This window comes from Molossus molossus, unplaced genomic scaffold (genome assembly GCF_014108415.1).
Source record: "Molossus molossus isolate mMolMol1 unplaced genomic scaffold, mMolMol1.p scaffold_m16_p_7, whole genome shotgun sequence".
Classification (NCBI taxonomy): Eukaryota; Metazoa; Chordata; class Mammalia; order Chiroptera; family Molossidae; genus Molossus; species Molossus molossus.
This window is the reverse complement of record NW_023425401.1, coordinates 16,109,860-16,131,456: the sequence shown is the minus strand read 5'-3', so window position 1 is coordinate 16,131,456 and position 21,597 is coordinate 16,109,860. Positions and strand designations below refer to the sequence as shown.

Sequence of the window (21,597 nt, the reverse complement as noted above, 5' to 3'; positions counted from 1 at the left end):
GCTGGGAAGGTCCTCCCTGAGGACTGAGGGGTCCCCATCCCATACCAGGCATCCCACTCAGGGTTCCAGTGCCAGGAAGAGAAGTCCCCATAACTTCTGGCTGGAAAAACCAGCAGGAATTGAGGCTCAGGGAGGCTGAGGTGGCTGGAGCCCCAGGCAGCTCCTCTTAAATGGCCCCCATGGACTTACTCGGACTTGCTCCCTGTAGGCCTGGAGGGGAGGCAGCTTGAGGGGCACTGGAGACATACAGGGAAGAACTGAGCTGTTTGGCATTGGAGCGAGGGCTGGAGAGGGTGCTTTCTCTGGGACAGACATGCTGTTAGAGGCCTTTGTTCCTTTGGTGAGCCCTTCCCTGGGGCTGCAGACAGCCGCCATATCTAGGACTCCAGCAACCTAGCTCACACTGGTTGCCCCGCCCCACCCAACTTTCAGGCCCACCCAAGCTGTTGCCAGTTGCTTAACCATAGGATTGGCCTGTCTTGGATCCTGCTTCAGGTTTTCCTAAATTCTTTCAAACAAGTAGCATCTGATCTCAGCTAGCCCCATACCTCTTGTTAAGTAATACACAGAAACAAACAGAGAGGCAGCCAAAATGAGGAGACAAAGAAACAGGAACAGAACAAAACCCCAGGAAAAGAACTAAGCGAAATGGAGATAAGCAATCTAACAGATGCTGAGTTCAAAATACTGCTCAATAAACTTAGTGAGGGCCTCAAGAACATTAAAAAAGACCCGTCAGAAATGAAGGAGGCACTAACTGAAATAAAAAATAATTTACACAGACTCAACAGTAGAGTACGTAAAGCCAAGAAGCAAACCATTGATTTGGACTACAAGGAAGCAAAAAACACCCAATAAGAACAGCAAAAAGAAAACAGAATCCAGAAAAATGAGGATAGTGTAAGGAGCCTCTGGGACAACCTCAAGCGTGCCAACATTCGCATCTTTTTTTTAATTTTTTTAATTTATTTTTTTATCCTCACCCGAGGACATTTTTCCATTTTTTGTTCAGACAGAGCGGGAAGGAGCGAGAGGAAGAGAGAGGGGGAGAAACATCGATGTGAAGGGACACATCGAGTGGCTGCCACCCGCATGACCAACCAGGGCCGGGGACAAACTGCAACCGAGATACGTGCCCTTAGCGGGAACCGAACCCGGGCCTCTCTGTACCGCAGGCCGACGCTCCAACTGCTGAGCCAAACCGACCAGGGCAACATTTGCATCTTGGGGGTGCCAGAAGGAGAAGAGAGAGAACAAGAAGTCGAAAACCTATTTGAAACAATAATGGCAGAAAACTTCCCTAACTTGGTGAAGGAAACAGACATACAAGTCCAGGAAGCACAGAGACTCCCAAACAAGATGAACCCCAAGAGGCCCACACCAAGGCACATCATCATCAAAATGCAAAAGGTTCAAGACAGAGAGAATCTTAAAAGCAGTAAGAGAAAAGCAGTTAGTCACTTACAAGGGAGTTCCCATAAGACTGTCAGCTGATTTCTCAAAAGAAACTTTGCAGGCCAGAAGAGAGTGGCAAGAAATATTTAGAGTGATTAAAAGCAAGAACCTACAACCAAGATTACTCTATCCTGCAAAGCTGTCATTTAGAATCGATGGCCATATAAAGACTTTCACAGACAAGAAAAAGTTAAAGGAGTTCACCACCACCACCAAACCCTTATTATATGAAATGATGAAGGGTCTTTTTGAAGAAAAAGATAAAATATATGAACAAACAAAATGACAATGAATACATATCTATCGGCAATGGAATCTACAAACAGTGAACAGGTAGAACAGAAACATTCTAATAGATACAGAGAACATTTTGTTGGTTGCAGATGGGAGGGGGTTTGGGGGAATGAGTGAAAAAGGTGAAGGGATTAAGAAGAACAAATTGGTTGCTAGACTGACAAACCTCAAAGGGAAGGGGGTTGGGGGGTGGGAAGAAATAAACCAAAGAACTTATATGCATAACCAATGGACGCAGACAACAGTGTGGGAAAAGGCGGGAGGGAGGTGGGAGTGGGGAGGAGGGGTTCAATGGGGGAAAAATGAGGAACATCTGTAATACATTCAACAATAAAGATAAAAAACGTAAAACAAAAAAAGAAAGTGATTATAGTAAAAAAAAAAAAAAAAAAATCTACATCTGGTGTACACAACCTAGATGAACAAGATGAGTCCACTTTGCTTCTTGTGACATATGCTACTACCTGATGGTCATTTACTTCTGTACTTTATCAAAGCTGTTTAAATGATTAAAATTTGCTGTGACAAGTTTCTAAATGGTTATGGATAAATTTCAAATAAAATACTATTATTTTGGTTGAAATGAAAAAAATAAAAATAAAGTTAGATGTAATTTAACTTGTATAAATCATTATGTTTAAGTTGAAGTGATGTACATCATTAGAGTGGGATTTCTAATCTTGGAAATACCAATTCCTCTTTTTCTGGTACAAGGGCTATTCTGTGGATGTTGATACAGAAGCCAGTGTGATTCAGAGAGCAGCCGCCTATCACAGAGCTTGGAGAGAAGCTAAAGAAGAGTCTGGGTTACTACCATTGATATTTCTATTTTTGTGTAAGGTAAAGCTCTTATACTAATCTCTTGTAGAAACAGTTCATTTAAAACAAGTTTTATCTTCATGTTTTAGTGAGACAATTCATTCCTTTTAAAATACAGAAAAGCTATCTTGTACAATCAGTGTATACTGAAAATATATTGAAGAATTTTTTACTTTGAGTATCATTTTCTGTTTTGCTTCTTAGTCTGATCCTATGGCTTATCTGATGGTCCCATACTATCCTAGGGCAAACCTGGGTTCTATTCAAGCCAGTATGCCTCTAACTTTAGAGGTAAGTAAAAACAAAAAAGCAAACAAAAACTCTTTCCATGGATGTATTGAATGAGAAAATAACAACTAATGTTTACTACATACTTTATATAATATAAAATTATGACTCATATTACTCTATTTGTTACATTGGCCCTGTCATAGGAGTTATTCCATTAAACACCGATTAAAAAAAATGAGGCTCACAGAGATTAAATGACTTGCACAGGGTCCCTTAGCCAGTGGCAGAGTTGGGACTTGAAATTAGGTCTTTTTGGTACCAGAGCTTGTGCTTAAAATTATTAAGCTATACTGTAGGTTGTATAGCATAGTACTTGATATTATAAGTTTATAAGTGACAGCTTTAATTTCTATCATAAATTTGAATTAGTAATACCAATAATGGACACACTGATTTTTCCTACCCAGTGACACTATTTTAGTCTTTCTTTTTTCTACATTTCTTATATGATTATTATTTGTAATCTAAGTCATCTTGGAGACTGAAGTCTTTAAGTCATGTATATATGATGTCACCAGTTACATAATCAGGGCTTCTGGCCTTTAATTCTTTCTCTGTTGTATTCTTATTAAAGGTTCATTTGGAGGAAGCTTTACTCACTTCTGGAAAAGTCTTTTAATTAGAAAAGGTTTATGTATTAAAATGATTTGCCTACTTCCTGATTTCCTTTGTGTGTATTTACCTGTAGGAAGCTTTAAAGGTCATGAAAGGTGTTGCCCAGGGCCTGCATACACTGCACAAGGCTGACATAATTCATGGATCACTTCATCAGAACAATGTATTTGCTTTAAACCGTGAACAAGGAATTGTTGGAGATTTTGACTTCACCAAATCTGTGGTAAAATATCATGATTTTACAAATAGATTCTAGACATTATTTAATATTATTTGGCAGTATTTCAACACTTACACGATACAATAATTTATTATAAGATCTTTACCTTCACTTTAAATTGTGTCATGTAGTAAAAGCAATTGCTATTATCAGGTAGGTGCTGGAACAAGAGTTTCTAAATGTTTGCATTATATTTTTAGGAGCAAGCTGACATTGTAGTCAGTGGCACTAACAACGTTAATCATTATTATATCATCATCAAGATACATTTAATTGCTAGGAAATACAGAGGAAAAACTAGGTTGTCTATCTCCTGCCTCTCCTTCTGTTAATGCTGTCCCTCCCAATAGATTAAATTTAGATATATATATACTTTTCTATTTTTTGATTAATTGGTATTTTTAGAAACTTGAAACCTTGAACTTTTTCATTTGTTTAAATGATGGTTCAACTACATTGTTAATTTGGTGCCATTTTACCTTGGAACAGGCAGTTTGTAGAATGATCAAACAGATGGCATATTGTGATTGTTTTATTTCTTATTGGTAGAATGGGTAGTCTCAAAATATACACAAGGGTGAGGGAACAATTCTCTCTCTCTCTTTTTTAAGATAACAGATTTATCGAGATAGAATTCACGTATCTTAATGTGTACAATTTAGTAGTAGTTTTATCACCCCCAAATGAAACTCCATACCAATTTGCAGTCACCCCTCATTTCTTCCTCTACTCAAGTCACTTCAAAACCACTAATCCACCTTTCTTTCTCTCTGGATTTGCCTAGTCTGGACATTTTCTATGAATGGAATCAAACAATATGTGACCTTTTGTGATGTTTTCAAGGTTCATCCATGTTATAGCATGTATCTGGACATCATTTAAAAAAATGTCCAAATGTTTCATTGTATGGATATACCATATTTTGTTTTCACATTCATCAAATGATGGATATTTGGGTAGTTTTCACTTTATTGATTATTATAAATAATACTGCTATGAAGATTAGTGTTCAAGTTTTTTTGTGTGGACATATGTTTTCCTTTCTCTTGGGAGTAGAATTGTTGGGTTATATGTAACTCTTGTTTTACTTTTTGAGACACCAAACTATTTTCCAAAGTGACTGCACTGTTTTACATTCTCACATGAAGATTTCAATTTCTTTAATCCTTGCAAACATTTTATTGTCTGAGCAAGTTCCATTTTGATAGTAAAAGTTATAATGCTTTATCGTTTGGTCATCTGTAAGTCTACAGGGTAATTCCACCTGTGTATATGTAGTCTCAGTGGTTTTCATACAGTAGCTCAGAAAGATTTTTAAAATGCAATGTAAAACCATAATGAAATGTTGGATTATGAAGTATTTAGGCCAGGTAGATTTGCTGAAATATTTATTTTATCATATTTATCTGAAAATTAAGATAATGTCCTAAGAAAAGTAACTAAATTTTGAGTTTTAAAAACTTCTCAATTCTTAGAGATCCTAGTTAGTTTACCTTTTGAATATGCCATTTGCACAACTATAGTCTACATGGCTACTCCAAGAATCATTCTTCGTCTTTTACACTGATTTGTTTGCTGAATTATCTCTCAAAACATTATTTTAATCTTTATTTAAAATGATTTACTCTGTTCCGGCTGTGTGGCTCAGTGGTTGAGTGTCGATCCATGTACCAAAAGGTTGCTGGTTTGATTCCTGGTCAGGGCACATGCCCAGGTTGTGGGCCAAATCCCCAGTGGGGGACATGTAGGAGGTGGCCAATTGATGTTTTCTCTCATTGATGTTTCTATATCTCTCTCCCTCTCTCTTCCTCTCTCTCTCTCAAATCAATAAAGAAAATAAAATGATTTACTCTGAAATACTGATTAAATTCACCCTTTGCTTTATTTTTTTCATACCACCTTTAGATTGAAGTATTAAACAGGAAGGAATTTAAAAAGTAGTCTGTGGTTAAGATCATTGCTTTTTAGATTTTACAGTGCATATGCATCATCTGAGGATCTTGTTAAAATGCAAATTCAGCATTTCTGAAGTTGAAATTCTTCATTTCTGACAAGGTCTCCCAGGTGATGCTGTAGCTACTGGTCTTTGGACCACCACACTCTGAGAACCACAATGATAGCAGAAGAAGAGATAATTAACAGTAATATGTGCTAGGTGATTATTGTGCTAATTATTTTTAGCCTTTACATGACTCTGTAAGGCAGATATCCTTTCTGTTTTATAAATTAATTTAGGCTCAAAGAGGTTAAAGCCCAAGGTCAGTCACACAGTTGTAAGTGGGAGGGATGAATTGTAGCCAAGGTCTGTCTGAATCCAGGGTTTATATTCTTGTCACTAGATATCCTTTGACACAACAGAAATGGTATACTTAGAAAATGATCAGTCAAGAAGGAAAGTGCTTTATAGACTTCCAGTTTTTAAAAAAAATTACTTAGAATTTTTTAGAATTAGAAAATAGCACCTCCTCTTTACCCTTATGAAATTTATTTTTTAGAAGTACCAAATGTTGCCCTGGCCAGTTTGGCTCAGCAGTCAGAGCATCGGCCTATGGACCAGAGAGTTCTGGCTTTGGTTCCTGCTAAGGGCTCGTACCTTGGTGGCAGTTTGTCCCTGTTTGGTTGGGGTCGTGTGGGTGGGTGACAACCAGTCGATGTGTCTCTCTCACATCGATGTTTCTCTCTCTCTCTTCCCCCTTCTCTCCCTCCTGCTCTATCTGAAGATAAATGCAAAAATAAATAAATAGACAAACAAACACAAATAAATAAATAAAAATACCAAATATTTAATAACAATTAGTGATTCTTAGTTTTGAATCTACTTGAGTCTACCATGTGAAATGTAACCAAAATCTCACTGTTAGTTTTATGAGACTGATTTTAGGAGCAGTTTGTAATGGCAGAAATTAGGTAAAAATACTTGATAGTAAAAGAGAATGAAGTATTTCAAATGAATTGTTGTTGTTGATTAAATGTAGAACACTTTGCAGAAAGCCACTTCAACTGTGTTGCCTCTAACATATTTAACCTGTTGTTTTTCTAGAGTCAGCGAACCTCAGTGAACATGATGGTTGGTGACTTGAGTTTGATAGCACCTGAAGTGAAAATGGGAAAACCTGCTTCTCCAAGTTCTGACTTGTATGCTTATGGCTGCATTTTATTGTGGGTATGTTATTTTTTATTGAAATAGGTCAGTCATTTATGTATGTATTTCAGTATATAAAGAGGTTATTTTATAGGGATTTTTATCAACATAAAAAGCAGTGATAGATTTTTAGTAGATAGTTTTTTTTCTTTTAAAAATGTTTTATGATAAACTGTTAATACATTCTATAACCTATTATATACTCTACAAATTGGCTTGTTATATATTTACTTATCATGTTATTATCATAGTTTTATTAAAATTTAGGTTAACAGTGAAGATGATTTTGTCCTATATTGTCTGGAAGCATTTTATCCATATGTGGAAAATAAATGTTGTGAGCCTTGAGTAAAATGTTCTTGATTTCAGTGTAAACCAGATAGCTATTTCTTATTTGTGGTTTAAACCTATTCTTCCTGTGAATTAAGAGGGATTAAATATGAATGATGGAAGGATGTCTTTCTTTCTACTTTTGCTTGCCATTGTACTAGAGGTTCTAACCCAGGAGCCAGCAAACTAAAGAGCCAGATGGTGAATATTTAAAGGTTTGTGGGCCATATGGTCTCTGTAGCATGAAAGCAGCCATGGACAATATGTAAATGAATGAGTGGCTCTGTTCCAATAAAACATTAGTTATGGACATTGAAATTTGAATTTCATATATTTTTCATATGTCATATTCTTTGTTTTTCTTTTAAACATTTAAAAATATGAAAACCATTCTTGGCTTTCCGGTTGTATAAAAATAAGCAGTGGAATAGATTTGGTGTGCAGGCCGTTAATTTGCTGATCCTAATCTAACTAGCGTGATAAGGCAACAAAAAAGTAAAAAACACACAGTTTGAAAAGGAAGACATAAAGCTGTCTTTATTGTGTGGAAAATCTTTAGGAATGTCCATAAGAGATACTAGAACTAACAAGTAAGTTTAGTGAGATTGCAGGAAAAAAGTCAACATTATAATTATGTTTCTCTATATTAGCAAGTAACAATAGGAAATTGAAATAAATCACTTATAAGAGTATCAGAAATACGAAATTTTTAGGGTTAAATTTGAAAAAATATATATGACATCTGTACACTGAAAATTATAAAATATTCTTTAGAGAAATAAAGAAGACATAAATAAATGGAGAGATGTACCAAGCTCATGAACTGGAAGACTTAATGTTGTATGGATGCGAGTTCTTCTCAAGTTGGTCTATAGGTTCAATACAATTTCAACAAAAATGCTTCTAGGCTTTTTTTTTTTTTTTTTTTCCCAGTAATTGCCAATCCAGTTCTGTAATTTGAATTATAATATATAGGATCTGACATAGCTAAAATAACTTTGAAAAGAATAAAACTGGAGAACTTAAACTACCTGAATTTAAGACAATAAAATGATAAATCAAGAAAGTGTGATATTGGTGCAGAGTTAAAATATAGATCAGTGGAGCAGAATAGAGACAGTAGGAATGGACACAATCATATATGGTCAGTTGATTTTTAAAAAAAATAATTTTTTATTTTTACTTACAATTGACATACAATATTATATTAGTTTTAGGTGTACAGCTCGGTGATTAGACATTTATATAACTTAAGAAGCGATAACCCTGATATATCCACTACCCATCTGATACCATACATAGTTACTACAGTATTATTGGCTGTAGTCCTTATGCTATACCTTACATTCTCATGATTATTTTATAACTACCAATTTGTACTTCTAAATTCCTCCACTTTGTTTCACCCATCCTGCCACACCCCCTTCCATCTGGCAACTCAGTTTGTTTTCTGAATCTGTGAGTCTGTTTCTAGTCTGCTTGTTCGTTTATTTTGTTTTTTAGATTCCACATATAAGTGAAATCATGGCATTTGTCCATTTCTGTCTGATTTATTTCACTTAGCATGATACTCTCTCGGTCCATCTATGTTATTGTGGATGGCAAGACTTCATTGTTTTTTTTATGGCTTAATCATTTCATTGTATATATGCGGCATGTCTCATTCAACACTCCAGTGAGAATATGGATGCATATGTCTTTTTTTTTAGTGTTTTGGGATTTCTTTGAGTAAATAACCAGAAGTGGAATTGCTGGGTTCTTCGTTTTCTTTTGTTATAGCCTTTGTCTGAAAGTCTATTTTGTCTGGTATAAGTATTGCTACCTCAGCTGTTTAAAAAATTTTCATTTTCATAAAATATCTTTTTCCATCCCTTTACCTTCACTCTGTGTGTTTTGATCTGAAGTGAGTTTCTTGTAGATAGTATTTGTAAGGGTCTTGTTTTGTTACCCATGTAGCCACTCTTTCTTTTCTTTTTTTTTTTTTTAAATGTATTATTTATTTTTTTTAGAGAGAGAGAAACATTAGTGAGAGAGAAACATTCATTCGCTGCCTCCTGCATGCCTCGTACTGGGGATTGAGCCTAAAACACAAGCATGTGCCATGACCCAGAATCGAACCAGGACCTCTTAGTCCATGAGATGATGCTCAATCCACTGAGCCACACTGGCTAGGTGCACTTATGTCTTTTGATTGGAGCATTTAATCCATTTGCATTTAAAGTAATTGCTGATATGTATTTATTGCCATTTTATTACATTTGTTATCTCTTTTTTTCCTTCACATTAAAGAAGAACCTTTAACATTTCTTATACTACAGGTTTGGTAGTGGTAAACTTCTTTAGCTTTTGTTGTCTGGGAAGCTCTGTATCTGTCCTTTGATTCTAAATGATGACTTTGCTGGTAGAGAAATTTTGGTTGTAGTTTCTTCCTTTTCATCCCTTTCAGTGTTTAGTGCCAGCCACTTCTGGCCTGCAAAGTTTCTGTTGAGAAATCAGCTGACAGTCTTAAGGGAACTTAAGTGGAAGACAACTAACTGCTTTTTTTTTCTTTTTTCTTTCTATTATATTTATTGGTGTGACATTTGTTAATAAAATTATGTAGGTTTCAGGTGTACAGTCTATAATATATCATCTGTATTTTGTATTGTGTGTTCATCACCCAAAATCAACTTTCCTTCTATCATTTATTTCCCTGTACCCTCTTTTACCTGCCTCCACCCCTCTTTTCCTCTGGTAATCCCCATACTGGTGTCTGTGTCTATGAGTTGTTTTTTTGCTTTTGCTTAATTTAATCACATTTTTCACTCAGCTCCCCAACATCCCTCTCCTCTAACAGCTGTCAATCTGCTTTCTGTATCTATAGGTTTGTTTCTGTTTTGTTTCTTTATTTTTTTCATTTGAGTCCATATATAAGTGAAGTCATATGATATTTGTCTTTCTCTGATTGGCTTATTTGACTTAGCATAGTACTCTGCAGGTCCATCCTTGCTGTTGTAAGAGGTAGGATTTCCTCCCCCCCCCCCTTGTTTTTTTACAGCCAAGTAGTATTCCATTATTTAAATATACCACAACTTTTTTATCCAGTCAGCTACTGATGGGTACTTAAGCTGCTTCCAGATATTGGCTATTATAAATAACACTGCAGTGACCATAGAGGTGCATTTATTCTTTCAAAGCAGTGTTTTGGGTTTCTTTGGATATATTCTCTGAAGTGGAATTGCTGGGTCATATGACAATTCCATTTTCCAATTTTTGAGGAAACTTCATACTGTTTTCCACAGTGGTTGTACCAGTCTGCATTCCCATTGACACTGCATGAGGGTTCCCTTTTTCCCACATCCTTGCCAATACTAAAAAATTTATAGATGATAGCCATTCTGACAGGTGTGAGGAGATATCTCATTGCAGTTTTAATGTGCATTTCTCTGATGACTAGTGACATTAAGCATCTTTTCATGTCTATTGGCTATCTGTGTATCCTCTTTGGAGAAGTGTCTATTCAGGTCCTTTGCCCATTTTTTAATTGGCTTGTTTGTTTTGGTTTTGAGTTGTATAGTCTTTATGAAGTTTGGATATTAACCACTCACCATTACATGGTGAATATGTTTTCCCATTCAGTGGGTTGTCTTTCTCATTTTGTTGATGGTTTCCTTGGCTGTGCAAACATTTTTTAGTTTGATGTAGTCCCATTTGTTTATTTCTTCTTTTGTTTCCTTCGCCTGAGGAGATATATCAGAAAAAATAATGCTATAAGAAATGTCCAAGATTTTACTGCCTATGTTTTCTTCTAGGATTTTTATAGTTTTGAGTCTAACATTTTAAGTCTTCAATCCATTTTGAGTTTATTCTGGCATATGATGTAAGAAGGTGGTCTAGTTTCACTTTTTTGTATGTATCTATTCAGTTTTCCCAACATCATTTATTGAATACACTGTCTTTACCCATTGTATGTTCTTGCCTCCTTCATCAAATATTAATTGACTATAAAGGCATGGGTTTATTTCTGGGCTCTTTGTTATGTTCCATTGATCTAAATGTCTGTTTTTATGCCAGTACCATGCTGTTTTGATTACTGTGACCTGTAGTATAGTTTGATTTCAGGTAGCGTGATTCCTCAACTTTGTTCTTCTTTCTCAAGATTGCCGTGTCTGTTTGGGTCTTTTGTGATTCCATATACATTTTTGGAGTATTTGTTCCAGTTCTGTGAAATATATATCTTGATAGGAATTATGTTGAATCTATTGATTGCTTTGGGTAGTATGGACATTTTAATGATATTAATTCTTTCTATCCATGAACACAGTACATGCTTCCACATATTTCTGTCTTCTTCAGTGTCTCATAACTTTCCAGTAACAGGTCGTTTACATCCTTGGTTAAATTTATTCCAAGATATTTTATTTTTTTGATGCAATTATAAATGGGATTGTTTTCTTAGTTTCCCTTTCTGATAGTTCATTATTGGTGTATAAAAATGCAACTGATTTCTGGATATTTTGTATCCTGCTACTTTACTGAATTCATTTATCAGTTCTGGTAGTTATTTGGTGGAATCTTTAGGGTTCTCTATATACAGTATCATGTCATCTACAAATAAGACAGTTTTACTTTTTCCTTTCCAATTTGGATGCCTTTTATTTCTTCTTGTCTGATTGCTGTTGGGTAGGACTTCTGTACTATGTTGAATAAGAGTGGCGAAAGCAGGGGGGGTGGGGTGGGGGGTGCCAATGGGGTAAAAAGGTAAAATATCTGTAACAAAAAAATAAATAAATAAAGAAAGAAAGAAAGAAAGAAAGAAAGAAAGAAAAAAAATAATAATAATAAAAGAAGGCTATCCCTTATTGCCATTTATTATTTATTTACATCACTATGGGCCCATTACTATCTAATTTCATCTATGATAGTTTCATCTATGGATGATAATCCAGTACTATTATTAAATATTTTGTTTCTAAAAAAAAGAGTGGCGAAAGCAGATATCTCTGTCTTGTTCCCAATCTTAAGGGAAATGCTTTTAGTTTTTGCCACACCAACCAGGCAACATGTATTTCTTGAACACAGGTTAAATATTAGGAAGGAAGGATACTTAACATATAAATATTGGTGAAACCAACATGATATAAGCTACTACATTTTAATATATTTGCTTGTAAGGTGAGGAGGAATTAAATATGCCTATACTGTGTACATCCACTCTGATTGATACTTTGGGGGCCCCCAGAAACTATTTGGTTCCTTGTGAACAAGTTCTTATGATGAAAGTGTTTTCATCCTGCAAGGGTTAATGTTCTTTCTTCGAGTTAGCTCTTCTCTTCTCACCAGAATCTGAAGAGTTCCAGATTGACTCTGTTGCAGGGACAGTATTAGTACATTGGGAATTTATTCCTGCTCATTTTCTTTAACAGCTTTCTGTTCAAAATCAGGAATTTGAGACAAATGAAGATGGAATCCCGAAAGTGGATCAGTTTCGTTTGGTATGTGACTTTTTTGTTATTTACTTGTTGGAAATGTGATATAGATGTGTAGTAGTAATGTAGGCTTAAATATTTGACTGAAAAATGTCTTCTAATTTTTGTAAGAATGCCAAATAGCATTCACAATAAAGAAATACTGAAAATGATTTAAGTCCTTACTTAAATGACTGCCAGAGAATTACTACTAGAGATGACTAGCTGGAATGTATTTTTCACACAAATTAGATAAATAATTTAAGTAACAATTAAGGAAAAAATAGTCTTTGCTATATCTTCCAAGATAATGCTGTATTGAAATTAATGTTTTTATAAATATCTAGCCATATCTTTTCTTTGTGACACATCTGTGTCATTCATATATATATATATATATATATATATATATATATATATGCAGCAACATATTTTGAATACCTATTCTATACCAGGAATTGAACTATAGGGGCTGGATTACCAGGATTGCAGCATTGAAGAAATTAATAATTTGGAAATGTAAACAAGTAAACAACCAAGATCTATAAATAGAGTATTGAGAAAGTACTTTGGAGAGAGAGGGGGAGGGAACAGGTAGGTCACAAATGGCATCAAGTAGTTATTTGAGGTGAATTTTCAAGATTGAATTAGGAGTTTATATGAGGTAGAGTGAGGAGATAGGTATTTCTGGTAAAGACAGTAGCCTGCACTAAGACATGAAAATACTAAATCTTTTGAAGTGGAATAATTCAGTATGACTAGATACTAAGAGGTTAAATAATGCAGTAAATGAGTCTATAAAAGTATAAAGTTCTCATGCTATTTTAAAAAAAATATATAATATTTTACCACTGTTTTTTTAAATGACTTTTTTTTTTTTTAACGAGCAGTTTTTAAGTTCACAACAAAATGGAGAGGAAGGTACAGAGATTTTTCATATACTTCCTTCCCCCACATAATGCATAGTCTATCCATTATTAACATCCCCCACAAGAGTGGTACATTTGTTACAACTAATAAACCTACATTGACACATTATTATTACCTAAAGGTTATCATTTACATTAAGTTTCATTCTTGGTGTACATTCTTATGGGTTTGGACAAATAGGTGATGACAGATGTAGCCACTATTATAGAATTATACAGCTTTAACAGTTGTATAATTCTATTCATAATTGTCAAAACCTGGAAGCACCCAAGATATCCTTCAGTAGGTAAATGGAATAAATTGTAGTACATCCAGGCACACTATTTATTTTTGCCCTAAAAATCCTCAGTGTTCTGCCTGTTCATCTCTACCTTCCCCAGATCCAGGTAACCACTGATCTTTTTATTGACTCCATAGTTTTGTTGCTTTTTCCAGAATGTCATATAGTTGGAATCATACAGTATGTAGCCTTTTAAGATTTTTTCCCCCCATTTAGTAAAATACATCTAAGGTTCCTTCAGGTCCTTTTATGGCTTGCTAGCTCATTTCGTTTTATTGCTGAATAATAATTCCATTGTCTGGACGTACTACAGTTTATTCCATTCACCTACTGAAGGATATCTTGGGTGCTTCCAGGTTTTGACAATTATGAATAAAGCTGCAATAAACATCCATGTGCAGGTTTTTATGAGGACGTAAGTTTATTTCCTTGGGTCAGTACCAAGGACTGCATTTGCTGTATCATATGGTAAGAGTATGTTTAGTTTTGTAAGAAACTGTCAAACTGTTTTCCGAAGTGGCTGTACCATTTTTCGTTCTCACCAGTAATAAAAGAGAGCTCCTCTTGCTCCACATCCTTGTTAGCATTTGGTATTGTAAGTGTTCTGAATTTTGGCCATTTTTAAAGATGTGTAGTGGTGTCTTCTTGTTGTTTTAATTTACATTTCCTTGATGACAGGTGATGTGGAGCATCTTTTCATATGCTTATTTGCCATCGATATATCTTCTTTGGTGAGGTGTCTGGCAAAGTCTTTGGCCCGTTTGTTAAACATGTTGTTTTCTTATTATTGAGTTTTAAGAGTTCTTTGTGTATTTTGAAAAATAATCTTTTATCAGATATATCTGCAAATATTTCTCACAGTCCATGGCTTGTTGTTTTTTAATTAATTTATTTTCTTGACACTGTCTTTTGCAGAGCATTAATTTTTACTTATAATGGAATCCAGTTTATCAGTTCTTTCTTTCATGGATTGAAGGTTATTGCCAAATCTTAGTTCATCTAGGTTTTTTCCTGTGTTATCTTCTTGGAGTTTTATAGTTTTTTGTTTTATAGTTTAGATCTGTGATCTATTTTGAGTTAATTTTTGTGAAGTGTGTAAGGTCTTTGTCTAGATTCATTATTTTTTTCATGTGGATGTCCAGTTGTTCCAGGACCATTTGTTGAGAAGACTATCTTTTCTTTGTATTGACTTTTCTCCTATGCAAAGATCAGTTGATTATATGGGTATATTTTGTTTCATTGATCTATTTGTTTATTGTTTTACCAAAACCACACAGTGCTGATTACTGTAGCTTTACAGTAATTCTTAAAGTTGGGTAGTTGACTTTTAGAGGTTGCTTTTCTACTTGTTCTGCAATTGTGTTTTATGATTTTGTAAAATTTTACAATCTATGAGAGGGAAAGCTTAAGGAATAATTTTTTTTTTTTTCTTGTGGTACATGCCCCTAGCAGGAACCGAACCTGGGACTCTCTGGTCCACAGGCCAACACTCAGTCGCTGAGCCAAACTGGCCAGGACAAGGAATAATTTTTTGTATTTAGTAATTTTGGAGAATTAAATAATTAAACTATTTTTTTCTAGTACTTCTGTAATTTTATTTTTGAAATTTAGATTTTTGATACATTTGGAATTATCCTGGTGTTTGGTTGGAGGGATGTATCTGATCTTATCTTTTTCCATTCGGTAGCCATTTGTCCCAATACCTTTTATTAAAAAGTTATCCCCTTTCTCCTTTGGAAAATGTCATGATTTCATATACTGAAAATACATTTTGTGTAGGGAGTATATTTTTAGTTTTTCTATTTTGTTCTGTTAGCTTATTCATATTACAGTGCAATATTTTTTCAATTAACAGACTTTGTAGTATCTTTCAATACTTGAGAGGGCAAGTTTCTTCCTTATTGCTATTTTTATCCAATCTTTCATGTCTCTTCTTACTTATTATTCTTCCAAAAGATCTTTACGGCTGACTTATTTAGTTCCAAAGGAGGGGAGGGAGGGTCAGTGATTGTTTTTTTATTGAAATCATGTAATTATAAATTAACAGGGAAAATCGACACATTTGAAATGAGAGTCATTTTGTCTAAAAACATGACATGATTTTCTACTTGTTCTAAATCTACTTTTGTGGTCCTCAAGAGCATATGCTATTTTTTATCATTTAGATTTTGTAATTTTTAGTTATGTTTATACCTATCTCTTTAAATATGTTTAAAATGATATTCTGTAGAGTGCATTATGGGCATTGGCATTCATTCACTTAGCAGATGAATGTCGGCTATATTCCTGGCACTGTATTTGTTTTGGGGGATGAAGTGATAAGCGAAAACTTCTGATCTTAAGGATCTTTGAGTCCAATGAGGACACTAGCAATAAATAGGTGATTTTCATTCACTGTGAAATGTGCTCTGATTGGAGTCATCATAGGGGCCAAAAAAGGCATAACCAGGTGATTTGGGAGGTAGAAGTCATGGAGGAGCAACATTGTGGTGTTGTTTAAATGTGTTAATACTAAAAAATGTTCTTTGAAATAGTGGCACATAATTCTGACTCTTATAATGATGATGATAATGGTAGTGGTGGTAGAAGAGTTCCCAGGGGAGATCACTTCAACACTGAAACCAGAGGCAGCTGACCAGGTAAAGCAGGTACCCATCCGGACAGAGGAGCTTCAGTGTAAAATTTTTATTATGTCAAACTCTGACCAGTGTCCTGAAAGAGAAGGGAAAGGGGAAGTAATAAAATGTCCTTTTTTGTAATTTCACTTGTTTTTGAGGTATTTTAGCTGTGATTCTTTTGTAAGTCAATTCTATTGTTTTATTCCTGAGTAATTTATTTCTAATAAAAACTGGTTGAATTTCATAGAAATCTTTAAAAATCTAAATTGGAAAAATTGACCTTAGATCTGTATCATTGGTTGAAAGTGTTTTTGAATTGGATCCTCCTTCCTTATTGCAGGTTTGTCCTTTTAATTGTTTGTTTTGATTTTATTTTTGTTTTGTAACATCTCTTTTTCCTTGCAGGGTGATAATGTCAAATCCCTCCTCTGTAGCTTGATCTATTGTAGAAGTTCAATGACTGCTGAGCAAGTTTTGAATGCTGAATGTTTCTTGTTACCAAAGGGGAAATCAACTCCAAACCCAGAAAAAGATATTAAATATACCCAACATAAAGAGGAAGAGGAATTAAAGTTGGAGAACTTGGATAAATATAAAGAAAAGACAAGAAGTGGTGAAGCCAACTTTGATTGATAGATTAGGATTCTTTTGTTGTTGCAGATGTTCCTTTTAAAAACTTTATTTAGTTTGGTTAAATAAACAAAAGAATCTGGAAGTGTTCTGTAGCTAGTTGGGCTGTGTGTTTGGTATTCCAGTTTTGAAAAATAAAAAATGTTTGGCTATGCAAAAAGTTGTATACTTTGAAATTTCATTCAACTGGAGGTATTAAGGAAGGATTTTCTGTCTGTATTATTTTTTGAAATTGCATAAGTAGACTATTATACTTGTAATAGAAAAGGTTATTAGATTGTCGGACAGAGCCTATATGTTGTATTAGTATGTTGGCCAGCTGATGATGAAGGGTGATGCTTTTGTTCAATAATGACAGTTTGCTTCTGCTTTGTACCCATTCTGGGGATATAAAGATAAGTAAAACATGGTCCTTACACTTACAAAGCACATAGTCTATTGAGCAAGTAAGAAATATACACATTTTCATAATATAATATGGAACATCCAATGATAGCTCTGGACAGAGCCTTATGGAATTAAAGGGGAGGGGTACTTATACTGTGGAAGAGGGGTATCAGGGAAAGATTTCTGGAGGATGGTAATACCTTAGTTAAATCCTAAAGGATGAGTAATAAAGGTCAAGGTGGGACAAGAGTATCTTAATTAGCAGAGAAGACATGATGAAAAGCACTGAAGGGAGAAACAATTTGTTGTGTTTAATAGTATAAAACCTGTCCTGACCAGTTTTTCTTAGTGGTTAGAGCTTCAGCCCTTGGACCAAAGGTTTGGTTTGATCCCTGGTCAAGGGCACATACCTGGGTTGCAGGTTTGATCCCTGGTCCTGGTTGGGGCATGTGAGGAAGGCAACCAATTTATGTGTCTCTCTCACATTGATGTTTCTCTCTTCCTCCCTCCTTTCCACTTTATCTAAAAATCAATGGAAAAATATCCTTGGGTGAGGATTAACACACACACACACACACACACACACACACACAATAGTATATCTCAGGCACAAAATAGTCATATAGGTAAATCAGGGCTTTGTATGAAATAATAAAAGGCTTGCACCTAATAATTTTATAGGAAATGTGGAGTCACTGAAGAATTTTAAACAGCTTTAGTTCCCTCAAAGTCTACCTTCTACCTACTACCAGGATAGACAATAGGGAGAGTGGATAGAAGGGTATATAAAGAAGTAGGTGACAAATGATGAAAACAGATCTAGGGAAGTAGAAATATGGGAAAAATTTATGAAGTAATTATGAGGCAAATCAGTTGGACTTGGTGATTAAATATATGTAGACTAAAGTATGGTAGTGTCTCTAGTTGCCTATTCAAAATAGAAGAAATTTTCTTCTTAGCAATAGATTCCAATTTTATTTGGGGTAGCATTGTACTTGGCTAAAATATTATATTTACCCTTTTGCCTTTACCCCTTGCCTATTGTTCAGAAGTTAACATGATTGTTAGAATTTGAGTAGCGTCCTTAGGATGAAACCCATGAGCTAGGATGACTGGGCAGCAAGGTTGAAGGAGCTGGTGTCCCTAATCATTTTGTTGCCTCTGTGCTAGTCTCAAGATTTCATGTTAGGGAGAGAATAAACCCTTACATCAGAGTGAGTTCCTGTACCAGCAGCCTCAGAATTATCTGGGAACTTACTAGAAATACAAATTCTTAGCTCTACCCCAGACTTACTAAATGAGAATTTCAGGGTGGAGCCTGGCAATCTGTGTTTTATCAAGTGCTGTAAGTTATTCTAATGCATTAAAGAGAACCATTGCCACACATTCAAGCCATTGCTACCTTTTGGGTTTCCTGTTTTATAGTAGAACTTAATCTTAGCTGATTCAGTAATGAAGACACGATGATTAGTTTTAAAGCAAACTTAGATAATTAAAGGGAACAAAGAATAGATTGCTTAATTTATGCTATTTTAAAGAATTAGAAAAGTATTTTCCAAATGTGTTCTGCTGAACACAAGTCCCTTGGGAGGTTCAGCACAAAAACAATTCTGTTAGTTGTTTGGAAAGTAATGAATACTAAACTGGAGATTGAAAAGGTTCTAAAAATTTCTCTAGAAGAGAAATCTGTCTCGTCTTTAGCCCAGCATTTGCCAAAATTGACAGTGAACCCCCCCTTTTCACATAATACCCAGCAACTTCTGTTTTGTGAAACTAGGAAGAGATTTGGAATTTGTGGCATATTAAATTAGTATTTATTTTTATTTCAAGTTTCAAAATTACAACTACTAATGTGTGGTGTAAGACAAATTCCTAAGTATCTCTTTAGTGCCATACATGTTTCTTGAAATAGGTATATGTGTGTGTAAGAGAAGTGCAAAGGCAGACAAGTGGGTTTACTGCCCACAAGAGAGTAAGTGATGTAATGAAGTATATAATAAACTATAAGAAGAGAAATAATTATGTCTCCACAAAGGAGGTAAGGAAGAGAGGAATGATGAAGTTGAGGAATACACATCTGACATATTTTAGAAGAGCACTATAATTCCATTTGTTTGGAATTGGAAGAAGGTATTCCAGGCCAAGCAAATGAAGGGAGCTAAAAGGGTATATTTGGGACAGGAAAAGGCAAAAATTTGGCTGGAGAGTAGGACATTCCTGGGAGAGCTGAGAAATGAACTTGGAAAAGTATATGGGGGACACACCATAGAGGGTTGTGAGTTACTCTATAAGAAATTGGACTTAAAAATTTGGAAGCAGTTGAATCTCACAGTCCTGTTTGTTTTAGAATAAAATAGCTAACAGGATGATTTGGGCAGGGAAATAATGGAGGTAAGGAGACAGTCAAGGATAGCACATTTCACTAAAGTACTTGAGGAGAAGAAAACATCCTGTTTTAGATCAAGGTATTCAAAAGGAGAGAATTAAAGAGTATACACTCTTTCTCAAAAAGTCATGGGCAGCTTTTGGTCCATTTTATAGTATCAGTGCTAAGTCATTTCAGTGTGTATTTAAGTGTTAATATTGATAAAATTTATTAGGATTTCCCTTTTAACTCATCAAATGACATGCTTTGTCATCTCTTAGTTGTTGATATAACTATATCTGCTGCCATTAAAACTACACGCGCAAAGCAGTTCTGGAATGGTGGAGCAGCAACCTCTGAAAATGTAAAAGCACTAAGAACACTGGCAAAAATTGTCAAAACCACCTTTTTAGAACTCTGGGAATTAACTGAGGACTTGCAACAATTAGAAGAGCATTTATTCAAGAAAAGCAGCTGAATCTTGGTAAGAATGACAAGCTTTGTAGTGTTTTAACTTGCTCTGTTCTCAACCCCTGCCCCCAGCTCTGCTGTAGCCTTGTGAATCAGAAGCCTCACAATGATGTGAGCTCTGATGGCCTAATAGCCAGTGGAAGTTGCAAAATGTTTTGAGCTCCTCAGAAAGCTCTAGAATTGTCACTATTTACCTGTCTGGCTGCTACCTGGACAATTCCCATTCACAGGGATTGTTTCTATTTGACCTGACTCAGAGCTTGCTCAGTGGGAAAAATACTTTTCCCAGGGTACTTAGAAAAATCATGGCAGTTATTTAGCATTACAGCTTCCTGAGGTGGTGATAACTGTTGAGGAAAACAATTTAATGAGAAAATCTGGGAGTGATGTTCATAGGGTGAATTGAAAAACAACAAATTCCAGGGGTTCTTAAAGCCATGCATATGTCTAGGGTTGTGTGCATACTCAGGCAAGATATTTATTTATCCTCACCCGAGGACATTTTTGCATTTATTTTCAGATAGAGCGAGAGGGAGAGAGGGAGGAAGAGAGAGAGGGAGAAATACTGATGTGAAAAAGACACATTGACTGATTGCCGCCAGCCAGCATGACCCCAACCGGGGCCGGGGAAGAACTGCAACCAAGGTACGTGCCCCTGGTGGGAACCGAACCGGGGAATCTGGTCTGCAGGCTAACTCTCTAACCGCTGAGCCAAACCGGCCAGAACTCAGGCAAAATCCTGCAAAGCTCTTTGTTTTTCAGCTCTGGATGACCTCAAGGCTCTAGAAAACAGGATGTAGAGGTTAAGGCAGGTTTGTAAACTGCCAGAGTGTCGAAGATGTGCCCCAACATACATACAGCCTCTCAGCAAAGGAAAGGTTGAGAGATTTACTGGTTCCAGGCATTTAAGGAAATGTCTGTTCAGTTTTCAGCTTACCACTAAGCTAAGCTGCATTTGAATAGAGTATAGACTTCACAGTATCAATCCAGGAAATTTACTAGCAAACATTATTACTATAATTATCATTAACTAGCAGTAACAATAAACTCTAGATTGAGATGGGAAATCAGATTTCCAAAGTTGGAAATTAGTATATTAAATATGTTCAGTTTTACCCTGGCCAGTTTGGCTTGGCGGTTGGAGCATCGACCTGTGGACCAGTGAGTCGCGGGTTTGATTCTGGTCAAGGGCATGTACCTTAGTTGCGGTTCATCCCCGGCCCTGGTTGGGTTGTGTGGTAGGCAACCACTTGATATATCCCTTTCATGTCGATGTTTCTCTCTCTCCCTCCCACTCTATCTG

General features: G+C 35.4%; 1 protein-coding gene and 1 long non-coding RNA gene across 4 annotated transcripts in view; one reads left to right on the top strand and one right to left on the bottom strand.

Moving 5' to 3' along the window:
- The window catches only part of STK31 (serine/threonine kinase 31), a 60,946-nt gene extending 43,715 nt beyond the window's left edge, over positions 1 to 17,231 (top strand). Inside the window, exons 18-23 of one of the 2 annotated variants that reach the window (XM_036247114.1) lie at positions 2,464 to 2,589; positions 2,773 to 2,859; positions 3,548 to 3,697; positions 6,735 to 6,857; positions 12,572 to 12,640; positions 16,847 to 17,231. In XM_036247114.1, coding sequence (XP_036103007.1) covers positions 2,464 to 2,589; positions 2,773 to 2,859; positions 3,548 to 3,697; positions 6,735 to 6,857; positions 12,572 to 12,640; positions 16,847 to 17,074 — 783 coding nt within the window. In that variant the 3' untranslated portion in view covers positions 17,075 to 17,231. The remainder of the gene's footprint in view (positions 1 to 2,463; positions 2,590 to 2,772; positions 2,860 to 3,547; positions 3,698 to 6,734; positions 6,858 to 12,571; positions 12,641 to 16,846) is intronic. The other variant, XM_036247115.1, reaches the window with a different exon arrangement.
- LOC118620087 overlaps positions 1 to 21,597 on the bottom strand; it is a 42,107-nt gene that overhangs the window by 4,194 nt on the left and 16,316 nt on the right. The window contains exon 3 of one of the 2 annotated variants that reach the window (XR_004957367.1): positions 15,725 to 16,535. The exons of the other annotated variant lie outside the window; for it this stretch is intronic. This is a non-coding gene — a long non-coding RNA (uncharacterized LOC118620087). Of the gene's footprint in view, positions 1 to 15,724; positions 16,536 to 21,597 lie in introns of those variants that run through there. 2 annotated transcript variants of the gene reach the window in all.